General features: G+C 50.1%; 1 protein-coding gene across 1 annotated transcript; it reads right to left on the bottom strand.

The window, feature by feature from the left end:
* Nucleotides 1-2,234: 2,234 nt before the first annotated feature.
* ATOH8 (atonal bHLH transcription factor 8) lies at nt 2,235-27,460 on the bottom strand. The gene is made up of 3 exons (XM_061992881.1): nt 26,705-27,460; nt 12,176-12,367; nt 2,235-3,894 (listed from the first exon to the last, which is right to left on the bottom strand). The coding sequence occupies exons 1-3, from the start codon at nt 27,161-27,163 to the stop codon at nt 3,889-3,891; spliced, it is 657 nt and encodes a 218-aa protein (XP_061848865.1). The 5' UTR covers nt 27,164-27,460; the 3' UTR covers nt 2,235-3,888.

The following is a 27,460-nucleotide window of genomic DNA, read 5'->3' as shown; positions in this document are numbered from 1 at the left end:
ACATCAAATTCCCTCTGTCCCTTGGTGGGTCATGGGCAGCAGATCTCTTCCAAATCATCCTATGCAGGGGCTGTTACAAGGCCTTCTGTGCCCTCCCATCCAAGCCATGGAGATGAGGGGCTGGTGCCAACTGGGAGTAAAGGCTTTGGCTCTGCTGAGCCTGGGGAGGTGACAGCACAAGGGCAGTTTTGCTTTTCCAGAATGATAGCAAACACCATTACCTTGTTATTATCACAGGAGGGCCATCGCTTGGTGTGTTTGCTGGGGAGATGAGGCAAGGTCAGCTCCGTATCATGGCTGACATGGACTGCATGCTTGGCCAGGAAAGCTGAGTGTCACCTCTGCTAGGGCATTCAAACTCACATGTTTGCTACACTTTGGTAAAAAATTTACCCTTGTTGTCAGAATTGTCTGGTGGATCTGGGCTGGGCAGCACAGGGCAGTGGCAGGGGTAGCTATTGATGTCTCTCTAATCTCGCCTGACCTCCCTCTGGGCTGCAAAAGCATCCATGCAGCATCTTAAAACCAAAGAATGATTTTGGTTGGAAAAAGCCTTTAAGATCATCAAGTCCAACTACTCACCTAACGTTGCCAAGCCCATCACTAACCCATGTCCCTCAGCACCTCAGCTACACGGCTTTGAAACATCTCCAGGTATGGCGACTCCATCACCATCCTGGGCAGCCTGGGACAGTGTCTGACAACCCTCTTGATGAAAAAGTTTTTCCTACTATCTAATGTAAATTCTTCCTAGTCTCCAGTCTAAATCTGCCCTGATGCAACTTGAGGCCACTTCACCTTGTCCTACCATTTGTTAGGAGAAGAGACACCCACCTCATCACAACTTCTTTTCAGGTAGTTGTAGAGAGTGATCACATCTCCTCTCAGCCTCCTCTTCTCCAGGCTAAACACTCCCAGTTCCCTCAGCTGCTCCCCATTAGACTTGTGCTTCAGACCCTTCCTCAGCTCCTGTTCCTGTGTCTTTCTTGTAGTGAGGGGCCCAGAACTGCACACAGCACTCGAGGTGCAGCCTCACCAGTGTTGAGTACAGGTGGACAATCCCTGCCCTGGCCCTGCTGGTCTCAGTATCCCTGGTACAAGCCAGGATGGCATTGGCCTTCTTGGCCACCTGGGCACACTGCTGGCTCATGTTCAGCTGCTGTTGATTAACACCCCCAGGTCCTTTTCTGCCAGACAGCTTTCCAGACCCCTCTGCCCAAAGCCTGTAGCATTGCCTGGGGTTGTTGTGGCCCAAGTGCAGGACCCAGCACTTGGCCTCGTTGAACCTCATGCAATTGGCCTCAGCCCATTGCTCAGGTCTCCTTGCAGAGGCTTGTTCACTTAAACCAAGGAAAACATTAAAAAAAACCCCACTTTTAAGGGCTATCCTTCTGCCTGCACTTACTGGGGAGCAGAAGTACAATAGGAATAGCAGGGAATGTTTAAGGAAATGAAAGTTGGGAATTTGTAAATTAAGCAACTTGATTCCAAGAGTTAACATTTCCCTAATCAGGAGGACAAACAATATTGCACAACCTAAAGCCCCAGTTGTAACCTGATGATGCCACCCAGCTTGTGACTGACGTATTTTCAGCAGATTCCTTATCTATCAACAGGAATTGAAAGGAAAATAGAAAAGGTAAATAAAGAATATCATCAGCATTGTACCACCGACTTTCCCTGCAGACCTTGCTTTACTGATAATTATTAACTCTCAGAAACTAAGAGCCACTGCAGAGCTCATGACCCAAAATACAAATGCTTGGTAAATTTTGGACGCTGCTTGAAGACAGAAACATCTACAGGGCTTTCTTGGACTGTGGCTACACAGTGTAGCCTGTGTGTGCCGGGCTGGGGACAGCCCCAGATTGTCCTCATCACTCTTGCTCCAAACCCAGCTGGGAGAATTGCTGCATAGCCTTGCACAAAACCTGCAGTTCCTCTTCAGGGTCATCTTGTGACGCTGGTTTTTTGTTTGTTTTTTTGTTTTACTGCCTTCCAGTTCCCTTTCTCTCACTGTTTTCTGTGGTTGAGCCACATGCAGAAGGTCCAGCCACTTGCTGCTTCGTGAACACAAATGCACTCTAAACCAAATCCTTTAGCATGGGTGCAAACATCCCTGGAGAGTTTCCTGCTTTCCAGGACCTACCTCCTTGTCATAAGCTAAAAAGCTGGCCTTAATGTATATAATAACAGACAGGGTTAAAAAGTGTGCTTTAATAAAGAAATACAACTGACAATCTAAAAAACGTATTTTATTGGGCTACTAATAATGACCGGCGGTGAGGGCAGAGGGTTGAGCAGTGTAGTGAGCCCCTGGGAGGGGCCTTGGACACAGCTGTCCCTCATGTGTCCCACAATCAGGTAGAAGACATCTCAAGCATCCTCACCAGCAGCTTGCCCGTGCTTGCCTGGGCCAGGAGACTTGGCAGTGAGCAGATCGTCACTGTGTAGCCCAGCACCAGACCCAGACCCTGCTTAGGGAGCTCAGGTCTTGCACTCCAGCTCCCCTGTTCCATGTTCATCTGCCAGTTGCTCAGCTTGGGAAATACAGGGGCAGGCACTGAGGAGCTCAAGTCTTGTACTCAGGCAGTAAACCAGAGGCTTTTCCCTTCCCTTGCCCGCTGATGTTTGCTCACCCAGCCCCTCGCCTTCCCCAGCGCCCAGCAATGCCTGGCTGGATCCAAACTGGAGTAAGCCAGACACTTGGGAACCTCATTCACACTGACATAGCCAGGATGTGAACCTGGCCTCACAAAGAACCTTTTCCCTTCAGTGGCAAACAAAATCCATCCATTTCCTTGGTTTGCAAACCCTATTGGTGTTTTACTTGACCACAGAGCTGTGTGCCCCCATCATTCACAGATGTCTTGCATACGAACTGCATTACCTATAAAGTCTGCTTACTCCAAGAGAGTGTTTCTCAAGGTTTTTTCCTTTTTTCTCTTCTTTTTTTTTTCCTTTTTTTTTTTTACTTCAATTTGAAGTGAAAGGTACAGTATGGGATTCAAATGCCTTTTGCATTATGTGAGTTTCTGACCACTTGAACAACCCCACGGAAAGAAAACGACTTCACAAACCCGCTGAATCGTTTTGCTCCGTTTCACTCTGCCTAGCTGAACCTTCATTTGTTTTGCCTTTGTTTCTTTGCTTTACATGGCACTTAGCTTCCCCTAACTTAATCTTATTTATTTATTTAAACAAATGAACCACAAGTCCTCTTCCAACTCTTACTTGGTGTCAGTATTTCTACCCTGTGGATGTGTCGCGCAGGTGGGAACGTCAGGAAATTGCCCAAAAGGGACAAAACAAACTGGAACGCCGAAGCATGATTTGGTGTTGTCCTGGCTCTTGCCCAAACTGAATGCTGGCTCCAGGGCTGCAGGCAGGAGGAATCAAGAGGTGACTCACAGAAGGATTCAGAAATTCAGGTTTGTCACCGACAGCAGGCTCGCCACCCTCTGAATGGCACCTCTGACTTTTCTTTGGCTCAAAGATTTAACATTAAGGCAAAAATAAGACACAGTGTAGAAGCTCCATCAAATCTTTGGCACGACAGCAACAACAACAACAATGAAAAATTACTGTACACATGAGCTGAGAGGGTAACATTTCCCAGTTAAGCAAAGGGAAAAGTGCTAAACAAATTGCACGTACTAAAAGGTGGCTGGCTTAACAACAATAAGAAGCATCCCTGTCCCTTTTTTTTCCCTTTTCCTTTCTTCTTTTCTGTTCCAAAGATTAAGAAAGTTCCTTGCCCAATTGTCATCTCAAAAAGGGGTTTCTGCAAAAAAAGATGCTTGCAGTCCTCATCTGGATCGTGCAACCTTTGCCAAGAACAGATGTAACTCTGTCTGGAAGCTCTTCTGAATCCTCCCTTCCTGGTTCTTACTCCTGGAAAGAGAAAGAGGCACCATCAGAACAGCAAACACGTGGTGTCCCAGTGTCTCCTTGCATGAATCACTGTCGTTGACACATACTGGGGTGTCCTCTGGGACTGTCAGCCATGGAGATCTTTAAGAGTTGTGCTTACGGTGCAACTACATGTAGGTGCAACAATGGTGGCCAAAGCCCACACAGAACAGAGGGACTGGCAGAGAGGGGATGAGGAAGGTTTTGGGAGGAAACACAATGAGGAAATTAGGTGTTGGCTCCAGGTCCTGCCACAGAATAAATGGAAAATGGTGGCAAATACTTGCTTTTAATAAGCCCTGTGGCTTTTCTGGAGTCTATTTAAGTTTCAGAGGCTTATGTAAGAAAGCAAAGGCATTGCAACAATCTGGATTTGTGCAGGAGATGGGGTTTATTTCTGTATTTCGGTGATTGCATTTACTTTTCTGTGCACGCAGCTTCCCAGCCTGCAGGACTGCAACCTCTCCCTGGGGCCTGCACATCCCCCTGCCAGTCACGCCTGTGGCAGATGTACTCGGGTAATTGCATTTGGCTACAGAGTGTTACGGCCAAGTCCACTGGAAAACACACAGCTCCCAAAGCACAGCTGCTTCAGATGGGGGAAACCTCACCTAACCCTCCTCTGAACATTAGCATAGGCCCCAGGAATATCCCCCAACAATTGTCAGTATAGTTCAAAACAGAGTAAAGTCCTCAGGGCCTGCTCTTTCCTGAGATCACATCTCTGTTGTCCAAGCTGCCTTCATCACATGGGCTCTGAAATCCTCCTTTAAGAAACTTAGGAATTAGAAACTTGGAAATGAGATCCCATTTACTGAGTCCAACCACCGTTTCTTGCCTTTTGCTCGTGGGTTTAAGAGCCCTTCAGGGTGCAGTACGGCCTCTAAAGGTCCTTTGGACACGGTCATCAATTCCTTAGACAGATCAGCTCTCTCTCTGACAGTCCTAAAACATCAATCTCCTTAAAGCTTGGCCTGAAAAACATTTTTTCCTCAACTTGTTATGTTTCTGTACTGCCTCCCCTTTTCTGTTACTGCATATTGTAACATTAAGGTGTGAAATATTGCTAAGATACTGATGGCTTGGTTTATTTTCTTGTATTTTAATCTATTACTACGATTAGAGGAGCTACTTGTGAGACCAACCAGCTGAGCAGTCACACCAGGCTAAGGTACAGGGAGACCCAAAATTTAACCTGCCACCCTCTCCTGCACAGAAGAGACCCTGGGAAGTACAGGATTGCCCCAGCACCATCAGGATTACCCTTGAGAAGAGGATTTCACTGAAAGGACCCTCCTGCATAAGCACAACAACAAACTTCACATCTAGCACACACCAAGTCTGAAAGCAGAGCTCATTATTGCAATTCTTATCAATAAGGAGGTGCCTCTGCTGACTTTAAGACACTACCTGGTGCTGCTTTGAGCAGGGGAATGTAGAAACTATCATCCTAACTCAAGGCCTGGGGTTTGGAATTTTGGGTAAATGAGGTTTAGGTGGGGGAATGACAAATAGGCCTGTGTATCACAATGTTTCTGTTGAGAACCCCCTGAAATTATTTTCCAACGATAAATGATATATATTAATAACTTGTAATAGAAAAGGTGGATGTTTAATTTATCCCACATGGAAAGAAACTGTAAAAGAAGAAAAAGGAGGGAAGCAATGACTGCTCTCATTAATATTAAACGACAGTAGAAAGACAAATCCCCCCTGTTCCCATCTGGAACAGCAGTCTTAGCAAGCAGAAGCTTTTCCACTGCAGGAATGAATTACCCAGCAACAGCAGCCTCATGCCCTCAGCCAAAGCTGTGGAGTCACAGGGCCCACGGTCCCCTCCCTTGTGCCTCTAGTGCTCTTTAAAGTGCTGAAAAAATAGGACCTGAGATTGCAGTTAACACCTCTTGCATTTGTCAGAGAGACCCTACCCTGAAGGGTCTGCTGAAACTCAGGGTGCTTGGTGCTGATTAAAAGCATTGGTGGGTTTTGGCAAGCACGGTGGTTTTAGAAAGAGGAGCCTCAGCATCAGGTCTCTGCTCGGATGTCCTGGAGGGAGGATTAGCCTTGGGGGAGCCAGAGCAATTACGTAGAAACTAGCAAAGGGCAATTGTGCCCTACCTTCAAGGTGAAAGGAATGGATAGAGGAATGGAGAGCTCCCTCTGCAAGGTGATGGAGGTGCTCAGCAGACCTTGTTGGCAGTGTTTTTGGTCGGTCCCCAGGCGTTGATCGATGCTAGCCATGGGTTATGTTAGGTGGGAACAGGCTCCTTTCTTTCCCCTCCACCCTTTTCCACTCCAGCCAGGAGTTCTGAAGACAGATTTATTAACCAGGGTCTGCTTTAAACTAATAATATCAGAAGTCCCACGACTCTTGAATTTGACAACTGGCCCAACAACCTTGGTGAGTTTGCAGCATCCCAGAGCATTTCAATCTCTATAAATCAAAGCACTTCTGGAATTGAGTCAGCCTTTGTTCCAGGGCTTCTCTTGTCTCTTCTACTCCCATTTTCCTTTTGCTGCCATTACCTGGTATCTGTGGGGTGGACCTTACCCTATTCTTGCCCTAATACCCTCACCACAAAGGACTCAGAGCCTACACTGAGACCCTTCTATTGTGCAAACAAATCCCCAGCCCCAGCACTTGCTTGCTGCAATGTCTCTGCTCCAATACCCCTTAAAGCAAAAAGTGGGGTGCTGTCATGCAACAGCATGTCCCACATCACATTCCTTTTGCAAGGAAAGGCTTTCAGCCCTGCTCTTTGGGGTACTGATGCTCAGTCCCTGGTGGGCCAATGCAGGGTGTGCAGTACCCTCGGGCATGCACATTGCTGCTGCTGCTTCCCTGCCTGGCACTAGGTGAACCTGCCCATGAACTTGTCATGAGCCCTTTAACCTCACACCCCTGCCCCACTTGCAACTGCTGTTTTGGGTTGCAGGGACATATGAAACGCAAGCGATAAGCACAGGAATCTGCTGCGGCGCTTAAACAGCCTCATATTTAAGCGGATCTGTTCCCTGGGTGCATAATCCTGCAGTCAGCATGAGGCAGGGATAACTCATGGCCAGGCAGACCCAGGCTCCCCTCAGCCCCCAGGGATGCTGCCATCCCACAAGCAGAGGGGCAGCAGGGAACGGGTCACTGCTCTCTCCTGTGGTCCAGCTCCTCCCAGGGGCCCGCGGAGCTGGCGGCCGTGGGGAAGCAGACTGGCTGGCTGCCCGCTCTCGCCTGCAAGTCCTAGCAGGGAAACGAAGCTATTTTTAAAGAGGAACCTCTGCTAAGGCAAACTGCAGGGAAAGGGAGGTTGAACCTCATTATCAGAACCCCCCATCCTGCACAGGATGGGAAGCTGTGAGGAAGGAATGCCTCACAGATCATTGGGATTTTTACTGTGCTGGTTCCAAATGTGTTACAACAATCAATATCAGATGATCAATGACAGCAAAGCCCCAGCAGTCAGGATCATCTGTACAAACCAGGAGGTGGGAGCTGTGGCTTTATCTCGGGGCTCTGTCTAAATAAATCACAAGTCACAATATGGTGGTGTGGAAAAAAATGTGCTCCAAGCGAACGGTTTCAGTGCCATACAAATCAAACCTGCCACTACCCTTTCTGTTTTATAACATGAAACCTTAACGTGGCCACTCCTTCAAGTCAATACACCCACAGAATGCCCTCTTTGGAGTTTTTCAGTGAGAATAAGCATTACCTACAGCGGGAGCTCTGCTTTTAGCAATGAGGCGGCATCAAGGCATGGCAGAAACACCACAACAACTATTTAGTGTAATGCAACAATTACACACATCATGTGAGCCATTTCAGTGCAGCAGACTGCAACAAATAAGAGCGGCTTTTCATCCTATATACGCTCCTATATGATTTAATTATGGGAGACTACACACACAGAGAGAGAGAGAGCATTTTTAATTGTTAATCCCTTGTGTCTGTGAGCATCCGCACACACAGGCACCAAACCAAGAAACTCAAATTCCAGCCGAAAACTTTTATTGAGCTCCAACTGCTCGCCTGTTATTCATAACCCAGTTTCCTCTCTCACAAAGAGACCTTTTGCATGGTTTGGGGTGGTTTTTTAGATTTTATTTTATGTGTGTGTGTGTTTTTTGGTTGCCTTTTTTCTTCCCTTCCCTCCCCCCCTCCCTCCTCCCTTCCCCTCTGCCTCGCTAACAGCTGCTCGTAGTGTTGTATCCTGAGTGATGATGAGGTTCTGAAAGTGTTTTTTTGGAACAGATGGCCAGGAGAGAGCTGGGGAATGTGCCAACAGCGAGCTGGGGAATGCGCCAAGTCCTGCAGTGAGTGAGGACTCCGGGTTCCAGCTCGCGTGCCTTTCCCCTGCCCTCTGCCCCAAGTGGCGCCAGCAGGACTTCCCAGCTCGCGCTCCGAACATCTGGAGTCTGCGGCTGCCAGAAGAGCCGGGACGGGGAAAGGGAGGGGGGGAGGAAAGGAGGATGAAGCTGAAAAAGAAAAATACAAGATCCCTCACCCCATCCCTCTCCCTGCTCCGGCTCAGCTCCCATGGCTGTGGCGATGTTGCCGCCTAGCACGAGGGCTGAGTGAAAGCAAAGAGGGGAAGGGATGGAAAACTGAACTGAACCTTGTCATGGGAGTTTGGGGTGGTTTGGTTTTAGCCCTTGGGGGTTTTCTGGTGGGTGCTGGGTGTGTGGTACAGTGGTTGGATCCTGCTCTGTGTAGAGCGAAAAGCTGTGGTTGGGCTGCTGCGGCGTAGGGGATAAAGTCTGCCCCAATAGCCCTGGGGGTCAGACCTTGTGGGGCTGGGGGATGTGGGGGGCTGTGGAGCACAGGTCAGCAGCCATAAAAGCACCAGTATCCAGACAGAGCACCCTGAAGCCCTAACCCTACCCTGAGCCAGAATGCCGCCTGCCAGCAGTGCACCAGAATTTGGCCCTTGTGAGGGGAAGGCTATAAAAAGAGACTGTGCAAAGGGCATCCTGGACCCAAAACCCTACAAGATCCATGTGAGGCTTTCAGACAGCCTCTGGCCACCAGCTATAACGTCCTGCACAGAAACAGGGTACACTAGGGTCAAGGAAGCTTGGAATCCCCTTTCTGATCCACCTCCTTTTGCTGCCAGGGGATGCTCTTGGCTGGAAATGAGAGGAGATTCCCCCCTTTTTCCCAGGACATCAATGTGACCCCAGCAGGACTCGGGGCTCTGCTGAGGGTGTTGCAACCCGAATCTCTGACGTGGTGCGACTCCTGCGTGCATGGTGAAAGGCAAGGCTTAGTCCAGAACACTTGTACAAGCAAAAAGCAGCTATAAAAAAATGAAGACTATAATCAGAATTCACATGTAGTTTTTTGTTTTGAGGGGTTTTTTTAAAGGAAAAGGCAATTGAAGGCCTTCAATTAACCCCTCTGCTGCTTATAAATGAGATCTCCCATTACCAAACACCCTCGGACAAGTCTCGACTGCAGCAACTAAAACCACCATGTAACTGTAGCTAGGACTGGAAAGGGGATTTTTTTTTCCCCTACCCAAGTTTGAAAGGCTAAAGCCAACTTTTCTAATTAACAAAACGGAGTGGGAAGCGGAGAAAACCCACCCATTAAATTTCCTATTGCAACAGCAAAGTCTGAACAACAACCTAATGTTAGGGACAGCAGATAATTTGCCCTCAAAAACAAAGCAAAAGGCAATGCACAATCCAGCAAATGCAACATCTGGAGCTCCTGCCTGCCAAAACAAACTCCAACCAGCTACTTTTTTGTGTGAAAAGCTCACGGTGCCATAGCACATTGCAATCAGAGCTGAGAGTGAATGATAGAGAAAGAGACACAATGAAATGGAGATGATGGGAGATAGAGGTGCTGTGGACACAGTGGTTCAACTCAAGGAGGAGAGGTCTGTGCTTGGGCTTGCTGTGGTTTTGTTTTAAGAGAGAATAAAAAAGGAAATCCCCAAAACAATAACAAAACTATAACAGCCACCTCAAAGTTCCTAATTCAGAGGAACTGCTCAGTGAGCAGCGGTTCTGGAGACATGATTAAAAACACATACAGCTTAGAAAAAGGTGCTGATTTCAAAATTAATAAGGGCATGGTGATTTTGGGCCAAGCCATTGTATCCTCATCCAGCTGCCCGTGTGAGACCCCCTAGGAGAGACATCCCTTTACACCACCTGACACCCAGAGCTCAGATCTTCCCTGCACAGCCATCTCTAATTTCCCTCTGATAGTGGCATTTCCCTTCCTCTTGCTCCCAATGCCATCAATTTGCAAAGCTCAAGAAAAAAAGTTGCTGCCAAGGTGAGTCTTTCTGACCCAGACCTTGCATCTCCATTCCCATCTACTGGGAATTACAGGTGTGGTACCTACTGGCTTTAGCTTCATCATCAGCTGAATGTTCTCTTGCCATCATCTGAGGAAATACTGCTGGAAATCAAATGATATCTATCAGAGGAATCCATAGCCTCTTGAGCTGCCCTAAACTTGGGCTTTCCCAAAGAGCAGAACTGCATTTGCAAGACACTTCCCAGAAAGCAAAGGAAAGCAGAGCAGGGACCGAGACCCTGCCTCAGGTATGAATCCCAGCTTTCTTTTTGGAGAGGGCCTTTGGAGAAGAATTAGAGTAGGTGTCCTGTTGGGAGGTGGGACGTGCCAGTGCCCTGTGAGAGTTTCACTGTTCACGTGCTCTCGATGGGCCCCAGGCTTTTCTCCACATGTCTGCTCCACAGTGAACTTTAGACAACAAATGCCAGAAATAGGCTTTTAATTCTTCATTTCTTTTTTTAATTAAGGAGGGGCCCAGCCCTAACCCTCAGATGTGAACACCCTGGGATTTGGAGCTGTTTGAAATCTGGCTCTGTGTTTTCTGTCTTTAAGCTCATGTTGGTCTACATATGCCAAGGCAATGGGTCTCAGATTGGGCACCCAAAGCCTGAACAACAGCTCAGAAATCTGCTGAAGGCCCAAAAATGATTCTCCTCGTCCTCCTTCTTCACTTGGGAAGCGGACCCAAGACCCAACTAGTAATCTGCCAAAGCCACCCAAAAGATGCTCAGTCCTCTTCTCCCCCATCTTGACTTGCAGAGGGGACCCACGACTCAACTCTCACGTTGCCCCAGGGTTGGTGGCATCTCATGGGTGACTCTGGGACACCACTGCCCGTGGCACTATGGACCTCACAACCACCCCTCAATTTCAGGCCGTGCCCAGGAGCCCCCTCCACACCTCACAGTTCCAGCCGGTGCTGCCGGCTGTGGGCAAGCAGTGCCGTGTCTCCGCCTGGCACAGCTGCTCCAGGGGCATAAATACAGCCCATGACAGCGAGAGGAAGCGACAGGGAGTGTGCTATTGTGTTTATTTATAAACTGAGCTTCTGCAGGATGATTTGTTGGGCTGAAGAGGAGGAAAAGTGAGGAAACCTGCTCAAATCAGAGGCAGATCTTAGCGACACCGGGGAAGGAGCCCGCTCCCCGGCTTAGCTGCCCATTCATCCATTAAAACCCTGCTGATTTATTATCCCGCCTGACAAGCGAGCCCAGAAAGCAGGGGGAAGTTCAATTCAAGTTTACAAAACTCTTTTTGTCATAAAAGCCCGAACAAAGACATCAATCACTCCTTTAATTCACCCATGTCACTCTCCAAGAGGAAAACTGGCAGAACGCTCTGCTTCCTCCTCCGGCCGCTTGACGATGATTTCACCTAATTGGTTCAGTGTTAAGTAACCTAAAGGAATGTGGGGCGTAATTAGATTTAACGTCGTTTCCTCAAGATACCCACATGTCCTTCAGGTCATACATCTTACTAATGTGTTTATACATACAAGGTCCCCATCAGCTACTTTTGTGTTGTTGTCGGGTGATTTTTCTCGGAGATAAGTGTTAGATTAAACAAACCAGAAAACACAGGCGGGTGACTGTGGCTTTATGTGGGCTCCAAAAAGGCGACTCGGGGTTGCTTTGGTTTATCAAATAACAGCCCTGAGATGACTCTAATAGGATCACTGTCGTGCTAAAACACACGGACGGGTGACTAAGGAGAGGAAGAGCCCCAGCGCAGAGCACAGGGAGGAGAGAAAAGCTTTTGATTAGAGAGGAATGCGCTTATTACGAGATCAGACGGATGGAGGAGAAAGAGAGAGAAGGAAAGGCAAGGGGTAAAAAACAACCCAGGAAAACTTGCAGAGGTTGAGAAAGGAAGGAAACCACTTTGTGTTTTTTTCCCCTTTTCCCCCCCTTTTTGCAACTTTTACCGTTCTTTGCAGGAGAGGAGGCTGTAACATACCTTCCTTTTTTTAGATCTTCCTTCTGCTTGTAAGGTCCTAGTGCACTGCTCCACGCATTCAGAGAAGCTCATGTTACTGTGGTCAGCACTGTAATCCAGGTCTGCTAGTCTGGCCAGGGAAAGGATATAGTTACAGGCTATCCTCAAGATGGCCAGTTTGGACAACTTTTGACCATAAGAATAGCAGGGAACCTAGAAAGGGTAACGGGGGGAAAAAAAAAGGAAAGAATTAAAATGTAGACCAGATAAACAAAATCTCTTGCTTGAAGCATGGCAAAACAACTGTAGGTTATTTTCTTAGCAGTTTTTAACATAAATAGGAACTCTAGTGATTAAAGGCCATATGGTCCCAACAGAGTTTTAAGAAGAACTCCCCCACTGATCTCCACGGGGATGAAAGCAGCACGAAGCCTCTTGATTTCAGCAGGGCAGTTGTACTTAAAACACGATGGCAGGATACAGCCTGGGATGTCAGCCTGCTGTTCAGTTTGATTCTCAGAGGCCCTGTTCTTCTCAGAAACCTGCAGCCCTCATGCCACATCTCAAGGAACTTACTCCCTGTGAGTAGTGATCAGCTCTAGTGCCATCATATGTCTGGCAGAATAAGGCAATAAGTGGGGTGTGAGCAAATACATCATAACCTGGTGGTTTGTTCCTCAAACAGCATCAGTCGTGACTTCCAGACTGTGCAAAAGCCATGATGCCGCTCTAGGAGCGGGACCTGGAGGCAGTAATTCCTGCCTGCTGAAACACCCCATCGTGGTACCTCCTCTCCCAGAAAAGACCAAACCAGAGCCTGGTTGTATCTTATGCAATTTATCTCTTTAGCCTTGAAGATTTCTAGTATAATGTGAAACATTCAAACAATTCAAACTAAACAGTATGTGTCTAAATATCTGAACAGAGTATGTTTCCTGCTGCAGGAGGTTTAACTGCTTCTCGATCCTGATCCAGCAAAACACTACACACACGCTCAACTTCAGGCACACAACTTTTGACATGTCCAGCTTAAAGGGAGATCTTCTGAGTTCAACAGGCTTGGGGCCCTGTTTGCTAGTTTGCAAAATTGCTAAAGGTCATTCAGCCTTCAATGCACCAGAGTCTATCGCCCACAGGAAACCGGAGCCGGGCATTTATCTGAAATCCATCCCAGCCACTCAGGTTGTCTGACCGCCCATCGATCTAAGCTTTCATACTACATCAATCACTGGAATGCCTCAATGTCCCTCTATCATCTGCCTCCGTACCAGTCTCCATCCTCCTCATCCCTCTAGGGTGTCATACTCCAGGGTGTGGAGAGTTTTTAATGCTTCTTGCCTTGCTCATGTCTCAGCTTAAATTTTCTCCACACAGATACAAAGCCAGGCTCATCCCTGGAGTGATGTCCCTGACTTTACATAAGGTAGGATGGGACCTCCCCTTCCTCAAACCCCACAGCAGCCATACGCAGGTGCCAAGGGAGGAGGAGAACAGCTCAGGCATATATAAGATTTCCCTAAGTATTTTGCCAGGCTCCAACTCACATCAGCTCCATGACCTCAGCTAGATGTGCTTTCCCTGTATTTAGCAACCCACGATAGATCTTTTTTGTCCATGAAATTGATCTGGTAAGCTGAAGCCCTGTCAATTTCGAGCACCCACAACATCCTTTTGCAAAATGTTGACCCCAGTCTATATAACACTACCCTCCTTTTGCTTGTTTTGAGCTTGGCTCCTACTGTCCTCACTTGAGGTCCACCATTTCCTGTATTAGAAGAGAGGACAATGGATTTTTATTTACCAGCTCTGTGACACTCATCCTCTTTTCCAGAAGGGAAAGAGCAAACCTCGGAAGCTCCTTAGCAGACAGCTGTGTGGGAGCCATCGCATACCTTTGATTAACCTTGTCAAGCTTCCCTGAACCTTTCCTAGTCCTTTTGGAGCTGAGAGGATCAGAACAACACAGGGTATTTATTCATGCCGTGGCTGCTCTTTGTATTTATCTAACAGATGCTTATGTTCTCTGTTTCACTTAATATTCCTTTTCTCATAGCTCCTGATTTGATTTGTGACCACTACCAGGCACTGACCTGAGGCTTCCAGTGAACCCTGGGACATCTCTTCTCTGAGAAAACGGTCAGCTCAGGGTCTATCATTTCATTTGTGGAAGCTGGTATGTTTTTTTCCCATATGCATCATTTCACTTTATCTGTGTTGTATTTATTTCATCTGCCATATTATTACCCAGTCACTCCAAGTCATGAAGGCACCTCTGTAATTCTCCTTTGCTACATTTAGCAAATACTAGTACCTTTTGCTGGAGTACTGCCAGTAAACTTCCTATCACACTGCTCACCCATCTTTCCAGGTCACTTATAAATATGATGAGCAACGCAGCTCACAGCATCACAATGTCAGCTGGTAGGGACTTTGAGGTCTCCAACTCAGATGGAAGCTGAGCTAAGCTCAGAGCCGGACCCTGGTTTGTCCCCATGTGACATCCCTCCCCTAAGGAACCTGCCCTTTTTCCCTACCCACCATTCCCTGCCCGTCCACTGACCACTAATCCACACTTCTGTCCAAGCTGCTCAGTTGCTTCAAACTCTCCTAGGCAGGAGCTCTGCCCATAATGCTTATGGAAATCCAAACCAGCTACCATGGGCTGGATCACCCTTATCCACAGCACGTGGATGCTAATGCTGTTTACCTCATGGGACATTTGGTTTGTATGATACAGTTGAAGTACCCAGCAGTATCCAGACTCTCTGGGAGCAAGCCAGTGGGCTTCAAAGGGCCTTTTTTTATACACACCATCTGCTGCTGACACCCCCGAGGAGGAAAGGAATCACAGAATCTTAAGGGTTGGAAGAGACCTCGTATCATAGAATGGTTTGGGTTTGGAAGGGACCTTTAAAGGTAACCTAGTCCAAACCATCTGCAATGAGCTGTGACATTGCAGAGAATCTATTTTTTCTCTGGGAATACTCAGTGTCACTCCTGCATTGACCTCAGCTGGCAGTTGCACAGAGCAGAAACTTCTCTGTTGGTAACACCAATACAAAAAGGACAGAGCCACTTCCACGTCCCTCCTACTAGACAGAGCATAAGGTGTGCCATGGGATTCAAGATACACCCTGTGAGACCCTTTTTGTAAAGTTGGCAGTCAAGGAAAAGGCAAGGCTAAGTGTTGTCCCCCTCACTTCAGAGTGAAGCCAAGGAATAGCTGGAAAGGGCTGAAGTCTGGTGGCACAAAGGGCCTCTTTTTACTCAACAAAATCTCTCTGTAAACCCTTGCCTTCACTTCTTTGCCAGCATTATGAACCTACCAAGTGCCCTCAGATCCTAATACCTGGCACCCAGATACAATAAGCTCAGAGTTATTTTGAAAGCAAGAGCTCCGGGCAGCAGAAACACTCGAGTGTCTTTTGATGCCAATGTAACAAGAACAGTGGAGATCCCAGATCAAACAGCAGCGTGAAAGACCAAAGCAAGATGGAAACTAAAATGGAAGGATTCAGGGAAATGTGGGAGTAATTTCAGAATTAGAGCAAGATGGAAGTTAAATTGAGTGGAAGGAAAATAGACCACGAAATCCTTGAGGCTGACACACAGACCCTGTCCAGTTACAACACAAGAAGCCAGGCTAAAGTCTTTTCCCCTCATCTGTTTTGCTGCCTTTCTTTTGTGTTTTGTTTTGATTTCAAAAAAGAAAAAGGAGAAACAAAATAAAACCCCAAACTGTTTTGTAGGGTATGTTTGCTACGCAAATTCCAAGAAAGATCTCAGTGCTAACACAGTTGACAAAAGCCTCGACTGGGATTACACAACACGTCTCCCACATGCTGCAACAAAGTCCAAGCTGGAGCTGCCCCGTATGTCCATGGAAAAGGTTCACCTTGAGCAGCTCAGATACCACCGTGGTGGGTGCCAGGCATCAGCATTAGGAGATAAGAGTGTTTGCCATGGTAACAGTGTTAGAATAACTATTTCATAGGAACCCTCCCTGTCTTGGCTCAGCTCCTGCCATTTTAATGTTTCCTTTTGAATTAAACATGGGAAATTGAGAGAGGAATGAGGCACTTAGTTCAGATTCAGATCCAAAGCTTCCCCAAGAAGGAGGTGGGAGGTAAGAAAGTGAATTTTGGGTTTATCCCTGCTTTAACATAAAGCCAATGAGGAAAAGGGAAGAGCTTTGCAGAGCTGGAGTGAAGGGTGTCAGTGACACACCTGGATGTCAAGGAATCTTCAAAATCCAACCCAAAACAGAGTGAGTGTCTTAGAAATGGGAAAAATGCGTGATGCTGGTGTGGCCATGCAGGTGTAACCCTCCCAAGCTCCCATGGGGCCCATGCTGCACACGTTTTCAGCAGGAGGTAACGTGAGCAGGCACCCATCACGCTCCCGGTGAGCACCAAGCCCTTTCCTTCTGCCACCTTCTTACTCATCACGCGTGAGCCAAACTGACATGAGTGCTTTGATGGTAAGACTGTGAAAACAGGAGCTGAACAGGTCCAGAGGCAAGGGAGCCAGTGGAGAGCTCAAGTTCCCATGCAGTAATGAAAATATTTCCTTTATCTGACCTCCCTGATTTCTGCCGAGCAGCAGCACAGCTCATCATCTTCCCTGCAATATTTGCAATGATTAAAAGGAATTAGGGAGGAACTGCAACTGAAATTTCACACTGATCCGAAGGAATGCAGCTGTCTGCTGGAAAGGAAAGGAAAGGACACTGGCACCATCTTTGGCTTCAGGAGATCAGCACGGCAGTGGGCTGGGACCAGCAGGAACCACAGCTCCAGGCAGAGCACATTTGTTGGTTGAGTCTACGAAGGGCTCTGCAGAGTCTCCATGGGTCTTATCAGCAATCCCCAGGCTGGCAGGGGCTGAAGCAACTCCAGACGAATGCTCTTGAGACATATTCCTGTGCAGAAGAGCCCTTCTTTGGCAGGAAGATAGGACGGGATGTGACTTAACAGGTCTTTTCCATCCTTGACGTCTGCAATTCAGAAACAGACTAAAGATGCTCCCTTTGAAGTCCATGGGAAGTCTGCTGCACACTTGATGGGAGCAGTGCTTGGCCTGCCTCCAGCCATCCTGATGAAGCTCTCCCCAGAGAGCTGTCATTCACCAAAGACATAATCTTGGAGTTGATTCTCACCCAGGGCACAGGAGAGGAGACTAGAGGATGAGGTTGGGGAACAACTAGAGAAAAGGAAGGTTGAGAGGGTACAACATCCCCACCTGCCATATGAGGGTACAGGGTACGTTCACCATGATGGATCTGTGGGGAATAACCAGGAACATCCCATGGACCTTAGGAACATTAGGCCAGTTCATACCATTGAGCTTCTGTCCAGGTAGTTCTGTCCTCATCAATAAAACAACACTTCTATAAAACACCCTCTGGACCTGTCTGGGTAATGTCTATAAAGCCAAGCCCACTCTGCTTTTTTGCTGCATGAAAATGCTGGAAGAATATTGGGTGCTGGGGGTACAGACATCTCTGTTGTCATCCTAGGAATGGGACTTAACACAGACTAGCACTGATCCTTTTCCCATGAAGGTCACACGGGGCAGAATTAGGTCCCCTGGGTACAGCAGGGATGACGGGGTAGCTCCAAGGCAGATAAATGTCCATGTTTGTGATGCAGTGTAAGCTAAGCCCTCCTGACAGCTAGCTCCTCCACAACTTGCCATAATAAGCTGCTGAATTTACCTGTCTGCTAATTCATCTGGTTTATTTTTATACTGAGAATTAAAACACACCAGCCCCCGCCCCCAGGAGAGCATTCGGCTGCCCCTTCCTCATGTTCAGACACACAACACAACTGCTCTGTCTCACTGTTTGTGCTGAGCCTCCTGCCAAAAATATTTCCAGAAGGTTCATATAAATGTCCAGTGGCTTTTGTACATCCCTCCTTCCAGTCTGGGGCAAGTCATATGTTTCCTGGGGTTAGGGCACCTCAGGGGAAAGGCGTCAGGTTGGAGCAGCAGAACTGCTGGTGTTCCTTGCTTGTCATCCCCGAGCACAGGGGAAACATCTGTCCCTCAGCATCACAAAGTATCTTCAGGGCTGGTGTCTGCAGAGCTACCGGGAGGATGAGGGGGAAGAGGAGAGAAGTTGTGGCTGTCTCATCACTGGAAGTGTGCAAGGTCAGGCTGGATAGGGTTCTGAACAACCTGAACTACTGAAAGATGTCCCTGGCCATAGTGGGGAGAGGACCCAGAAGAACCAGAGTGTGTGGTTCAGAGCCACCAAGCAACTTACAGCTACCAGATGGGCAACTTTGCTAACTGCAAGACTACTCGTATGTGCAGCTGCATGGCCCTAGTCCCCTCATACCCCTCCTCCAGCACACAGTGCAGCAGCAGCCAGTTTCACCGATGGATCCTCCATGGCACTGGTGCTCACTACACTGAGCTGGACATCATGGGTTTGAACGCAGCAAGACCAGATACTGCTTTGTGGATACATGGCATGGTTCTCTTTGGAAAAGGGCCCCATAGAATGATAGTTTGGGTTGGAAGAGACCTTTAAAGGTCATCTAGCAGGGACATCATCAACTAGATCAAGTTGCTCAGAGCCCCATCCAACCTGACCCTGAATGTTTCCAGGGATGGAGCATCTACCACCTCTCTGGGAAACCTGTTCTACTGTTTCACCACCCTGATCATAAACAAAAGTCTTCCTTATATGTAGTCTAAATCTACCCCCTTTTATTTTGAAACCATCCTCCTTTGCAAGAAGTATTGCAAGGAGCCCTGCTAAAAAGCCTGTGCCTATCCTTCTCACCCTTTAAGTACTGGAAGGCTGCAATAAGGTCTCCTCAAAGCCTTCTTCTCTCCTCCAGGCTGAACAAACCCAACTCTCTCAGCCTGTCTCCAAAGCAGAAGTGCTCCAGCCCTCTGATCATCTCTGTGGCCTCCGCTGGACTTGCTCCAACAGCTTCATGTCTTTCCTATGCTGAGAGCTCCAGAGCTGGAGACAGCACTGCAGGTGAGCTCTCACCGAGCAGAGGTTCAGAGTGATCCCCCTCAGCCATCTGTGGGCTTCACATGGTCAGATGCTCTGCAAAGCTCTGTTCTGGCCAGTGATGGGCAGCTATTCCATACCATGGGTTTGGGAGGCTTCTGTTTCTCTACCACCAGATTAGAGAGTTGGGGAATAAGAAGCCCCGTGTTAGCGAAGCAAACACTGCAGCTTGAAAGAAAGCCTCATCCCTGCCTCGCCACAGGCAGCAAAGCAGCCAGCCAGGGACCAAACCTAGCTGAAAAATGCCAACAAGAACAAAAGCAGAAAGGCTCAGATGGGAGCACTGGTCCTGACCAAGACGCCTTCACAACAACCCAGTTCCCTCCCAGCTCCTGGCTCCCCCATCACTCGCATTGCAGAAACATGACTTCACTGCTTGGAGCAAGTGAATTGGCTTCCTCTAAACAAAACCTAGGTGTGGTGCTGGGTGAGTTCACCCCAGGGATCTCTTCCAAATGGCAGTCTGGTTAACGCTGCCCCAGGCCTGGCTCCACTTGCTTTTGGACAGTCTTCCTGTGCTATCCCCAGATGTTTTGCACCCTCAAAGACTCCTGCACATCCTCAGGGCATGCAACACACACCTCCAGTATCAGCATGACATTGCTGGACTGCAGCAAAGCTCTTACCTTATTGCAGGCTCTTTGGACCACCTCTCAAAACAGTAACTACACAGAAGACTACTGGGATATCACAGGAGAAATGCCAGGGTCATTATTTCTCTAGAAGGAGATAGCCTCAAGCACTAGAGTTGGGAAACACTGTTTTGGGTGATATTTTAGTACTGGTCATCTCCATCTTTGAAGTCCAATAGGTCTAATTCACCTGTGAAATAGGAGAATGAACTCCACCAGAGTTAAAGGGATCAGTCCTAGCTTGGCCTTGGTCATTGTTTAGTCATTGGCCACTGCTGGATACTGGGGGTTTTCATAGAATCATCAAATCTTGGTTGGAAAAGACCTTTAAGATCATCAAGTCCAACCACTCGCCTCACACTGCCCAACCCACCACTAACTCATGGCCCTCAGCTACACAGCTTTGAAATAGCTCCAGGGATGGACACTCCCCCACCTCCCTGAGCAGCCTGGGACAGGGACTGACAAGCCTCTCAGGGAAACAGTTCTACCTGATCTCCAATCTAAACCTCCCTTGGCACAACTTGAGCCCATTTTTTCTTTTCCTATCACTCATTACTTGGGAGGAGAGATTGATGCCCACCTCACTACAATCTCCTGTCAGGTAGTTGTAGAGAGTGATCATGTCTTCTCTCAGCCCCCTCCTCTTCAGACTAAACACCCCCAGTTCCCTCAGCTGCTCCTCATCAGACTTGTGCTCCAGACCCTTCACCAGCTCTGGTGCCTGTCTCTGGACACGCTCCAGCACCTTAATATCATTCTTGCAGTGAGGGGCCCAGAACTGAACACAGCAGCTGAGGTGCAGCCTCACCAGCACTGAGAGCAGGGGGACAATCACTTCCACTCCCTTGCTACCACTGCTTAGACTCAGGAGCTGCCCTGAGCCTGTGGCCAGCTGCAAGGAGCCCAACTCTGCTGCAGCACACGTGTGGCTCTGCTTGCATCCCTTCTTGAATGGTGCAAACTGGGACTGGAGTGGGATATATCACTTTGTGAACACACATGGCATGAACTGTAGAAGATGCAGGTTGGGAATAAAGAACCCCAGGCACAAGGTACCATAAAGCATCTGACCTCCCCAGCATGGGGACTGCAGCCCAGAGAGGAATTTGAGGGCGGATTAAGGCGGGAGCAGAGCCTGGATCCAAAGCCCGGCAGAGGAAGGCAGACTCTTTCCTCCGATTTCAGCAGGCGCCATAAGAAAACACAGAGGTTAACAGGGGGTGGCTACAGCAAGCAGAGCAAATGCCTCCCAACAGGAGCAGGATTTGTAGCAGAGGATAAAATCAGTTAGACAGCAACCAAAGGAGCAAACAAGCCCTATTCTTGGTGACACACAGTCATTGTTTTCGGGAGTTTTGTCCTTTTGTCTGGATTTTCCTTTATTTTCCCTCCCCTTGTGTTGCTTCAGGCCTGTATTTTGTCATCTTCTTTAGCTGTTAAACCACAGTGCTGCCCTGCTCTGTCTCAGACGGGCTCTAAATAACCATAAGCGTCACTCTGGACTGCCCCAAACCACCGAGATGCTCCGGTTAACGCTGTGCTCTTCGATGACAACACTCAGCGGTGGTACCACACGTTGTGAGCAACGTGTGGAGAGTGCCCTGGCTCTCCTGAAGCCCAGCAGTGTCTCACCAACTGCCACTGGAGCAAAGCCAAACCCTCCCACCCAGCTGGTACCCCCAGGGAGGGTAATGGGAGTTTTGTCTTCAGGAGCTGGGTTTTAAGGCATCTTAGGATTTCCTGCTGGTGGGATCTTGGGGGGATGAATCACTGGGAACAGGGCTGGGAGATGTCAGCAGGTGACAGAGGAAAGCTCTCAGCCTCCCCACCATGCCGCAAGGAAACGCCAACGACACTGGTCACATACGGTGTCCCTCCTGCAGAGGTGACAAACCACAGCTCCTTGACACACAAAGAGGACGAGCACGTAACGATGCATCCCCAGAATAGCCTCAGCCTCCACCGGCTTGTGGCTTGCAGCTGTGGGCCCTGCCTGCATTTACTGCCTGGCTTGTCCCTTCACAGCCCTGCAGACAGCTTGCCCCCGTGCCACCCCAGAGCAACCCAACCTCCTCCCCTGGCCTGGAGGCTGCTGCTCCCCATGTCCCACCACGCTCCTGATGGGAGCGAGAGGGGTCTTTTCTGCACCGATTTAACAACAAGCCACAGCGGCCACGTGCATGCCAGCAGCAAAAAAACTAGTGGGGGGAAAAAAGCCCTCTACTCCAGCAGCTAAAAAGCCCTATAAAACCCTAAAATATCTCCAGAAGCCACATGAGTGTAGAGAGTGAGGCTGTCAGCTGCTCAAGGCAGAGACCGCCCTGGTAATGCAGTGGTGAAAAGACTTAGAAAAATGCCAATATACTTCAAGGGGAAATAAAAGTCTGTAGACACATTTGCTCCCGGCGCAGACTCGAGCTCGCTGTGGCTCCATGCGTTGCTTTCTCCAAGAGGAGCTGGACAGCAGTGTTCCAGAGAGAAACCAGATGTGCAAGGCTAGGCGGGCTCCAGATCAGGAAGGCAGCTGTGGTTGTCTCCATCCACGGAGGGAGATTTTGCTGCCACCTTAGGGTCTGTGAGAACAGCTGAAAAGCTTGATCACAACTCCTGTGAGTGCAATATACTGGTGGGAGTTGTTTGTTGCAGTGCCCACTGCAGCCCCACAGTGGAGAGCACTATCTCCCCCTGGCCAAGGCCTCCTGGAGCAAAGCTGGTAGCTAAGTCCATGCTGTAATAAATGTTAACACGGTTCAGTTTCACACTTGAGATGTGCTGGAGCAAAAGACTCTTGTTGCCAAAAGGAATTTGCAGACAAAAAAGGGAGCCAGTGTTGCACCCGTGGCCTGGCCTGCATAGCAGTTGCTCTGAAGGTGTGCAGTGGTGGTGTGGCATCTTGTCACCTCCAAATGGTTGCACTGCTTCATTGATGGGAACACTCACCAGCACAAGGACACTTCAGATGGAGATGACTTTGGGTTCTTGGGAACTCAGTGCTGTATCTCCATCTGCATCAGAGATGTTTGGGTTCACTGACCACCCGTAACAGCAGAGAGAGGGAGAGAAAAGGGATGGAAGTGACAACCCACTATGTCACCTATGACATGTGTCCTGAAGCAGATGGGACAGTGCAAGAGACCTATTGACCAGCACCTGCCAGGCCTTACAAGGATGGGAGACAAGTGCTACAGGTAGGAGTTGTCCATCCATGGGAACAGGAAGGACACTCAGAGGGGCAGCAGCTGAGGGAGAGCAAAGTACAGGAGAAGTACCTTCACCATCTTCAAGTGTTTTAGAGCAGGTGAGTGGTTGTGGGTAGGTGAGGGTTTTCCATGGGCAACTATGCTGTAAGCCTCACGAGTCCACTGTCAATGGAAGGATCACTTGGACAACTGATGAGTGGGGGACTGTGGGGAGCGAAATCTCTTCCAGAACAAGTAGCTGAAGATCATAGGTGCCAAGATAAGGGGGAACGAGATGTATCTCAGGAGCATCTACCCTTCAGTCTTGCCTCAGTGATATGGACCCACAATGAAGGCAGCAGCTGAACAAAAAGAGATCCTTCTTCATGGTGGTCATTACCCCAAGGGGCGAGCACAATGGCAACGACATCTCTTCCCAATGGCTGGTAGCTCCCAGAGCCAGCAGCTGCCCGTCTGCTTCCCACCTGGTCTCGGAGGTGAGCCAGGGACAGCTAAGTGCTGAGGGACATGGCTGGATTAGCCTCTCCTTGTGTGAAATGACTGTGGTTGGTTCTTCCTCCTCCAAGCACTGGGAAAAAAACCCTTCCTGCCATCTGGAGAGCTGGCCTACACAAGCCAAAACATGTGTGCCATATGTACACAGCTGCAGAGCGCAGGGAGGCCGCTGTCAGCCCATCTGCCCAGCATGCTGCATGCCAGTCACTCGCCCTCAGGTGGGTTAACCAAGATGAGAAGGGTGTCCTGCAGAGAGTCACGGCTTCCCCTTCCTTCTCCTCCCCAGACATGGATGAACTCCCCATGGCGTGGCCGTGATGGGCCAGACCCTTTGAGTATTGGGGTTTTCTCTCACGCGAGGCAGAGAGGATAAGTATCTCCAGCCCCACGCATCTGAACAGTGTGAGGAAGGGGATGGCACCTCTGTGGGTGCTGAGTGGGGTCCCTGCTTCCAGCAGCTTTGCATCCAGCACCCAAACCCTTCCCAAAAGGGCAGGGGGCCGGGGCCAGCTGTGTGCAAGTGTGGCAACTCTCCTATGCACCTTGCCCGCCCGTCTGCAATGAGGTATCGGTTTCAGTGCCTCAGGAAAAGCCTCCCAGCTGCTTAAGAGCCTGATACATGATGACAAGGAAGAGACGAAGGTCTAGCCGAAGAATGAGAAGGTCTGTGGCTCACCACACACAGGAATTGCCTCCTGCACAGGGCTGGTGGCCCTATATATGCTCAGGGAAGTGAAAAGACAGTACTTACACAAGCCTCCCTACTGAATTCACCTCTACAAACGCTTCTCTCTACACTCCTGGCTACTCAGCTCTGCTGATCAAGACATAACAGAAAGCAACATCTTCTCTTCTGACCCAAACTGCTCCTCACACTCTCTCTGCCAGCACCGGTGTGAATGATTTGAGTGACAAGTCAGGGCCACGCATTTGTGCCATGAAGCCGCCTGTCACCTGATGTCACGTACGGCACCAAGCACGCCGTTGGCAGCCCAACAAGAAATGAATCCAAATGTCATCCAATGATGGTCAGGACAGCCAGCCCACCCCTCAGCAAATTGCTAGGAAAACCTCTCAGCAGACAGTTCCCAGAGGATGATTTCTTTCTCTCTGCAGAGCGAATACAGCTCTGTCAGTACGCTCCCATGCCGACCCTAGAGACCGGCTTTCATGGGAAGGGAGGATAGCAACTTGTTCTCCAGGCTCTTTGGGCTCCCAGCTGAGTCCAGGGCTGAAATGATTTATGGAGACAGGGCCAAGGCCAGGAATCTGAGGCTTTTCAAGAGTTGCCCATTTCCCCAAAGAGTGCGGCTTTAATTTGTTGCTTGCCTGACTTCTGCTTGAGGCTCAGCCTAGAACAAGATTGCCAGTGATTTGGGAAATCAGTGCTACTTCCCCTTGCGGTTTTGGTGGTGTAGATGTCTGTCCACGGAGAATTAGACTGACACTTCCAAGCGTGTTACACACAGTTGCCAAACAACTGAGATATAGAAACAAAATACATCAAGTCTGGAGTTAGCATCTACAAGGGGCGGCCTCAGCACTGGAGGGACAGCATCCAACACACACCGATGGCTGCGATTCTAACAGAAGCTGTCAGATCCCACCACTGCACCGGGGTTAGAAATGCTCTAATTTAGGTGTTCATCGCCAATTCTTTCCTGACATACAGCCCCAGGTTCGACCTGGGTTTCCCACCGAGGTCAGGGCTGGAAGTCTCTTTACAGAAGTAGATGATGGGGAAGGATTAACCCTTGGGGTGCAGGTATCCAACACACAGTGGCTGCAGGCATCGTGCACGAGATGAGAACAAGCAGAGCTCCTCTAAGCATGAAAGAGGATTGAGTCTTACAGCAAGCACACTGGGGGAATGGCTTGGGCAAGCAATGTCTGAAAGATGGTAGCCAAAAGTCTGGGTATACGTGCCCCCCTGCAAGCAGAGTGTGCTGGTCCTACCAAGCTGGAGGGACTGTCCTGGGAGAGGTGATGCTCAGCATGTCTCAGATCAGATTCATCCACAGTGCGTAGCCCTCCAAGCCCTGTGCATCTCCTCCCTCCTACACACCTGGAATAGCCCTGTCAGCATTTACCAGGGAGTCTGCAAAGCTGAGCCAGCTGGGCTTGCAAAGGGTGACAGCATGTCTTTTGTCTATCGGTGAGCTGTCACTCCACTCTGTGCCTACACACAGAAAAGAGCACAGGGCTGAATATAGGGACCAGGGCACTGCTTGATCCGTGTGGGGAAGAGACATGAACATTGTCGCTTCTCTGGATCCCTCCTTGCCTTCTACATGTAGGGGAAGTGATGGAGGGATTTTGCCCAAAACTTCACTTGCCTTTCAGAAGCAGCACCTTGCCACTGAGCACACATCTATTATCCTTCATAGACGATCTTCAGGATTTTCAAGACGTCCCCACAAGAAATCCCAGCACCATTCACACTGCAAGCACACACTATGGTAACAATCCTGTGAAACTAACTGGCAGGGGACCACAACTTAGCTATCCTGGGCAGCCACGGAGCACACAAAGCTGCAGAGGTGGCTGCAGGAACCTCAAGGGCTCTCAGGGGTCAGGCACCACAAAAGTCAATGGGAGTATATTGCTGTCCAGACTCCACGAGATCCTTTTGGGGTAGCCCATCCCAGCAGGACAGTTAGCAAATACATGTGCTCTTGGTACAGGAGCATCACCCCAGCTCACAACTTGGCCAAGTACCCCCCTCCACTCTGTTTTCATTCGGAGGGCTTTCTCAGTTTTGTTTTGCTCTTTTCCCCTCTATGCTACTCATTTCGGGGGGGGGGGGGGGTTAGCCCCAAAAGTTTCTAGGTGCAAGCAAATTAAAAGTCCGTATTTATTTATCTTGACTGTTAGCATAGTTCTAGGGTTGGTACTTCCAGGCATTTTGAACTGACTTCCCCTCCTGTCAGGCTCCGGGCTCCTGCCTTTGACCTCCCGCAGCCTCAGCCGTGCGGCAGAGCGGGGGCTTCCCCCGTGCGCTGCGCACCCCCCAGCACCCGGCGCCCGTCCCCGCGATGGAGCCCGCTGCGGGGGTGGGGGGACGCGAGGAATCTGCGAGGCCATGCCCGCGGCCACCCCCCGCCCCGCTCTCCGCAGACCTCCCCCGGGTCCCCCCCCTCGGGATGGCGGCGGGGAACCGGTCCGGTGCCCGTCGGTCGGCAGGTACCTGCTTCCTCAGCGCCTCGAAGGCAGCGCTGATGGTGTGGACGCGGGTCCTTTCGCGGGCGTTGGCCAACAGCCGCCGCGTCTGCTGCAGGGCTTTGATCTCCGGCGAGACGCCGGCCGCCTCGCCCGGCCCCGGCCCCGGCCCCGGGCGCGGGCGCGGGGAGGAGGCGGCGGGCGGCGGCGGCGGCGGCGGGCGGGCGGCGGGAGGCGGCGGCGCGGCGGCGAAGGCGGCGGCTCGCGGCTCCCAGGCGGGCGGCGGCGCGGCGGCGGCGGCGGGAGAGGGGGGGACGTGTGCGGCGTGCGGGGCAGCGCGGAGCCCCGTCCGCCTCCCGCTCAGCACTTTCAGCTCCAGGCGGAAACTTTTGCAGCCGTGCTTGCGCCGCAGCCGCCGCAGCCCCCCGAGCTCGGCAGCGCAGAGCCGCGGCCAGGGCTCGCCCTCCGCCAGCGGCGAGCTCCGCATGGCTCAGCAGCGGCTGCTCCGCCGCTCCGATCCCTTGCCCGCTGCTGCTGCTGCTGCCGCTGCCGTCCCGCTGCCGCCCATCTGCGCCCGCTCGCTCACGGCGGGCAGCGGAGCCCCGGCGGGACGGCTCTGTCCGTCCGTGTGTCGGTGCGTCTGTCCGTGCGCCCGCGGCTCCCCGCAGCCGGCTCCCCGCAGCCGGCTCCCCGCAGCCGGCTCCCCGCAGCCTGCCTCCCGCCGCCGCCGGCAGCCGGCCCGCTGCGCAGATGAGCGGCTTTAAAGAAACAGGAAGGCTGGCTT

Source organism: Colius striatus, chromosome 3 (genome assembly GCF_028858725.1).
Source record: "Colius striatus isolate bColStr4 chromosome 3, bColStr4.1.hap1, whole genome shotgun sequence".
Classification (NCBI taxonomy): domain Eukaryota; kingdom Metazoa; phylum Chordata; class Aves; order Coliiformes; family Coliidae; genus Colius; species Colius striatus.
The sequence above is the reverse complement of the archived record's forward strand: the minus strand, read 5'-3'. Positions and strand labels throughout refer to the sequence as shown.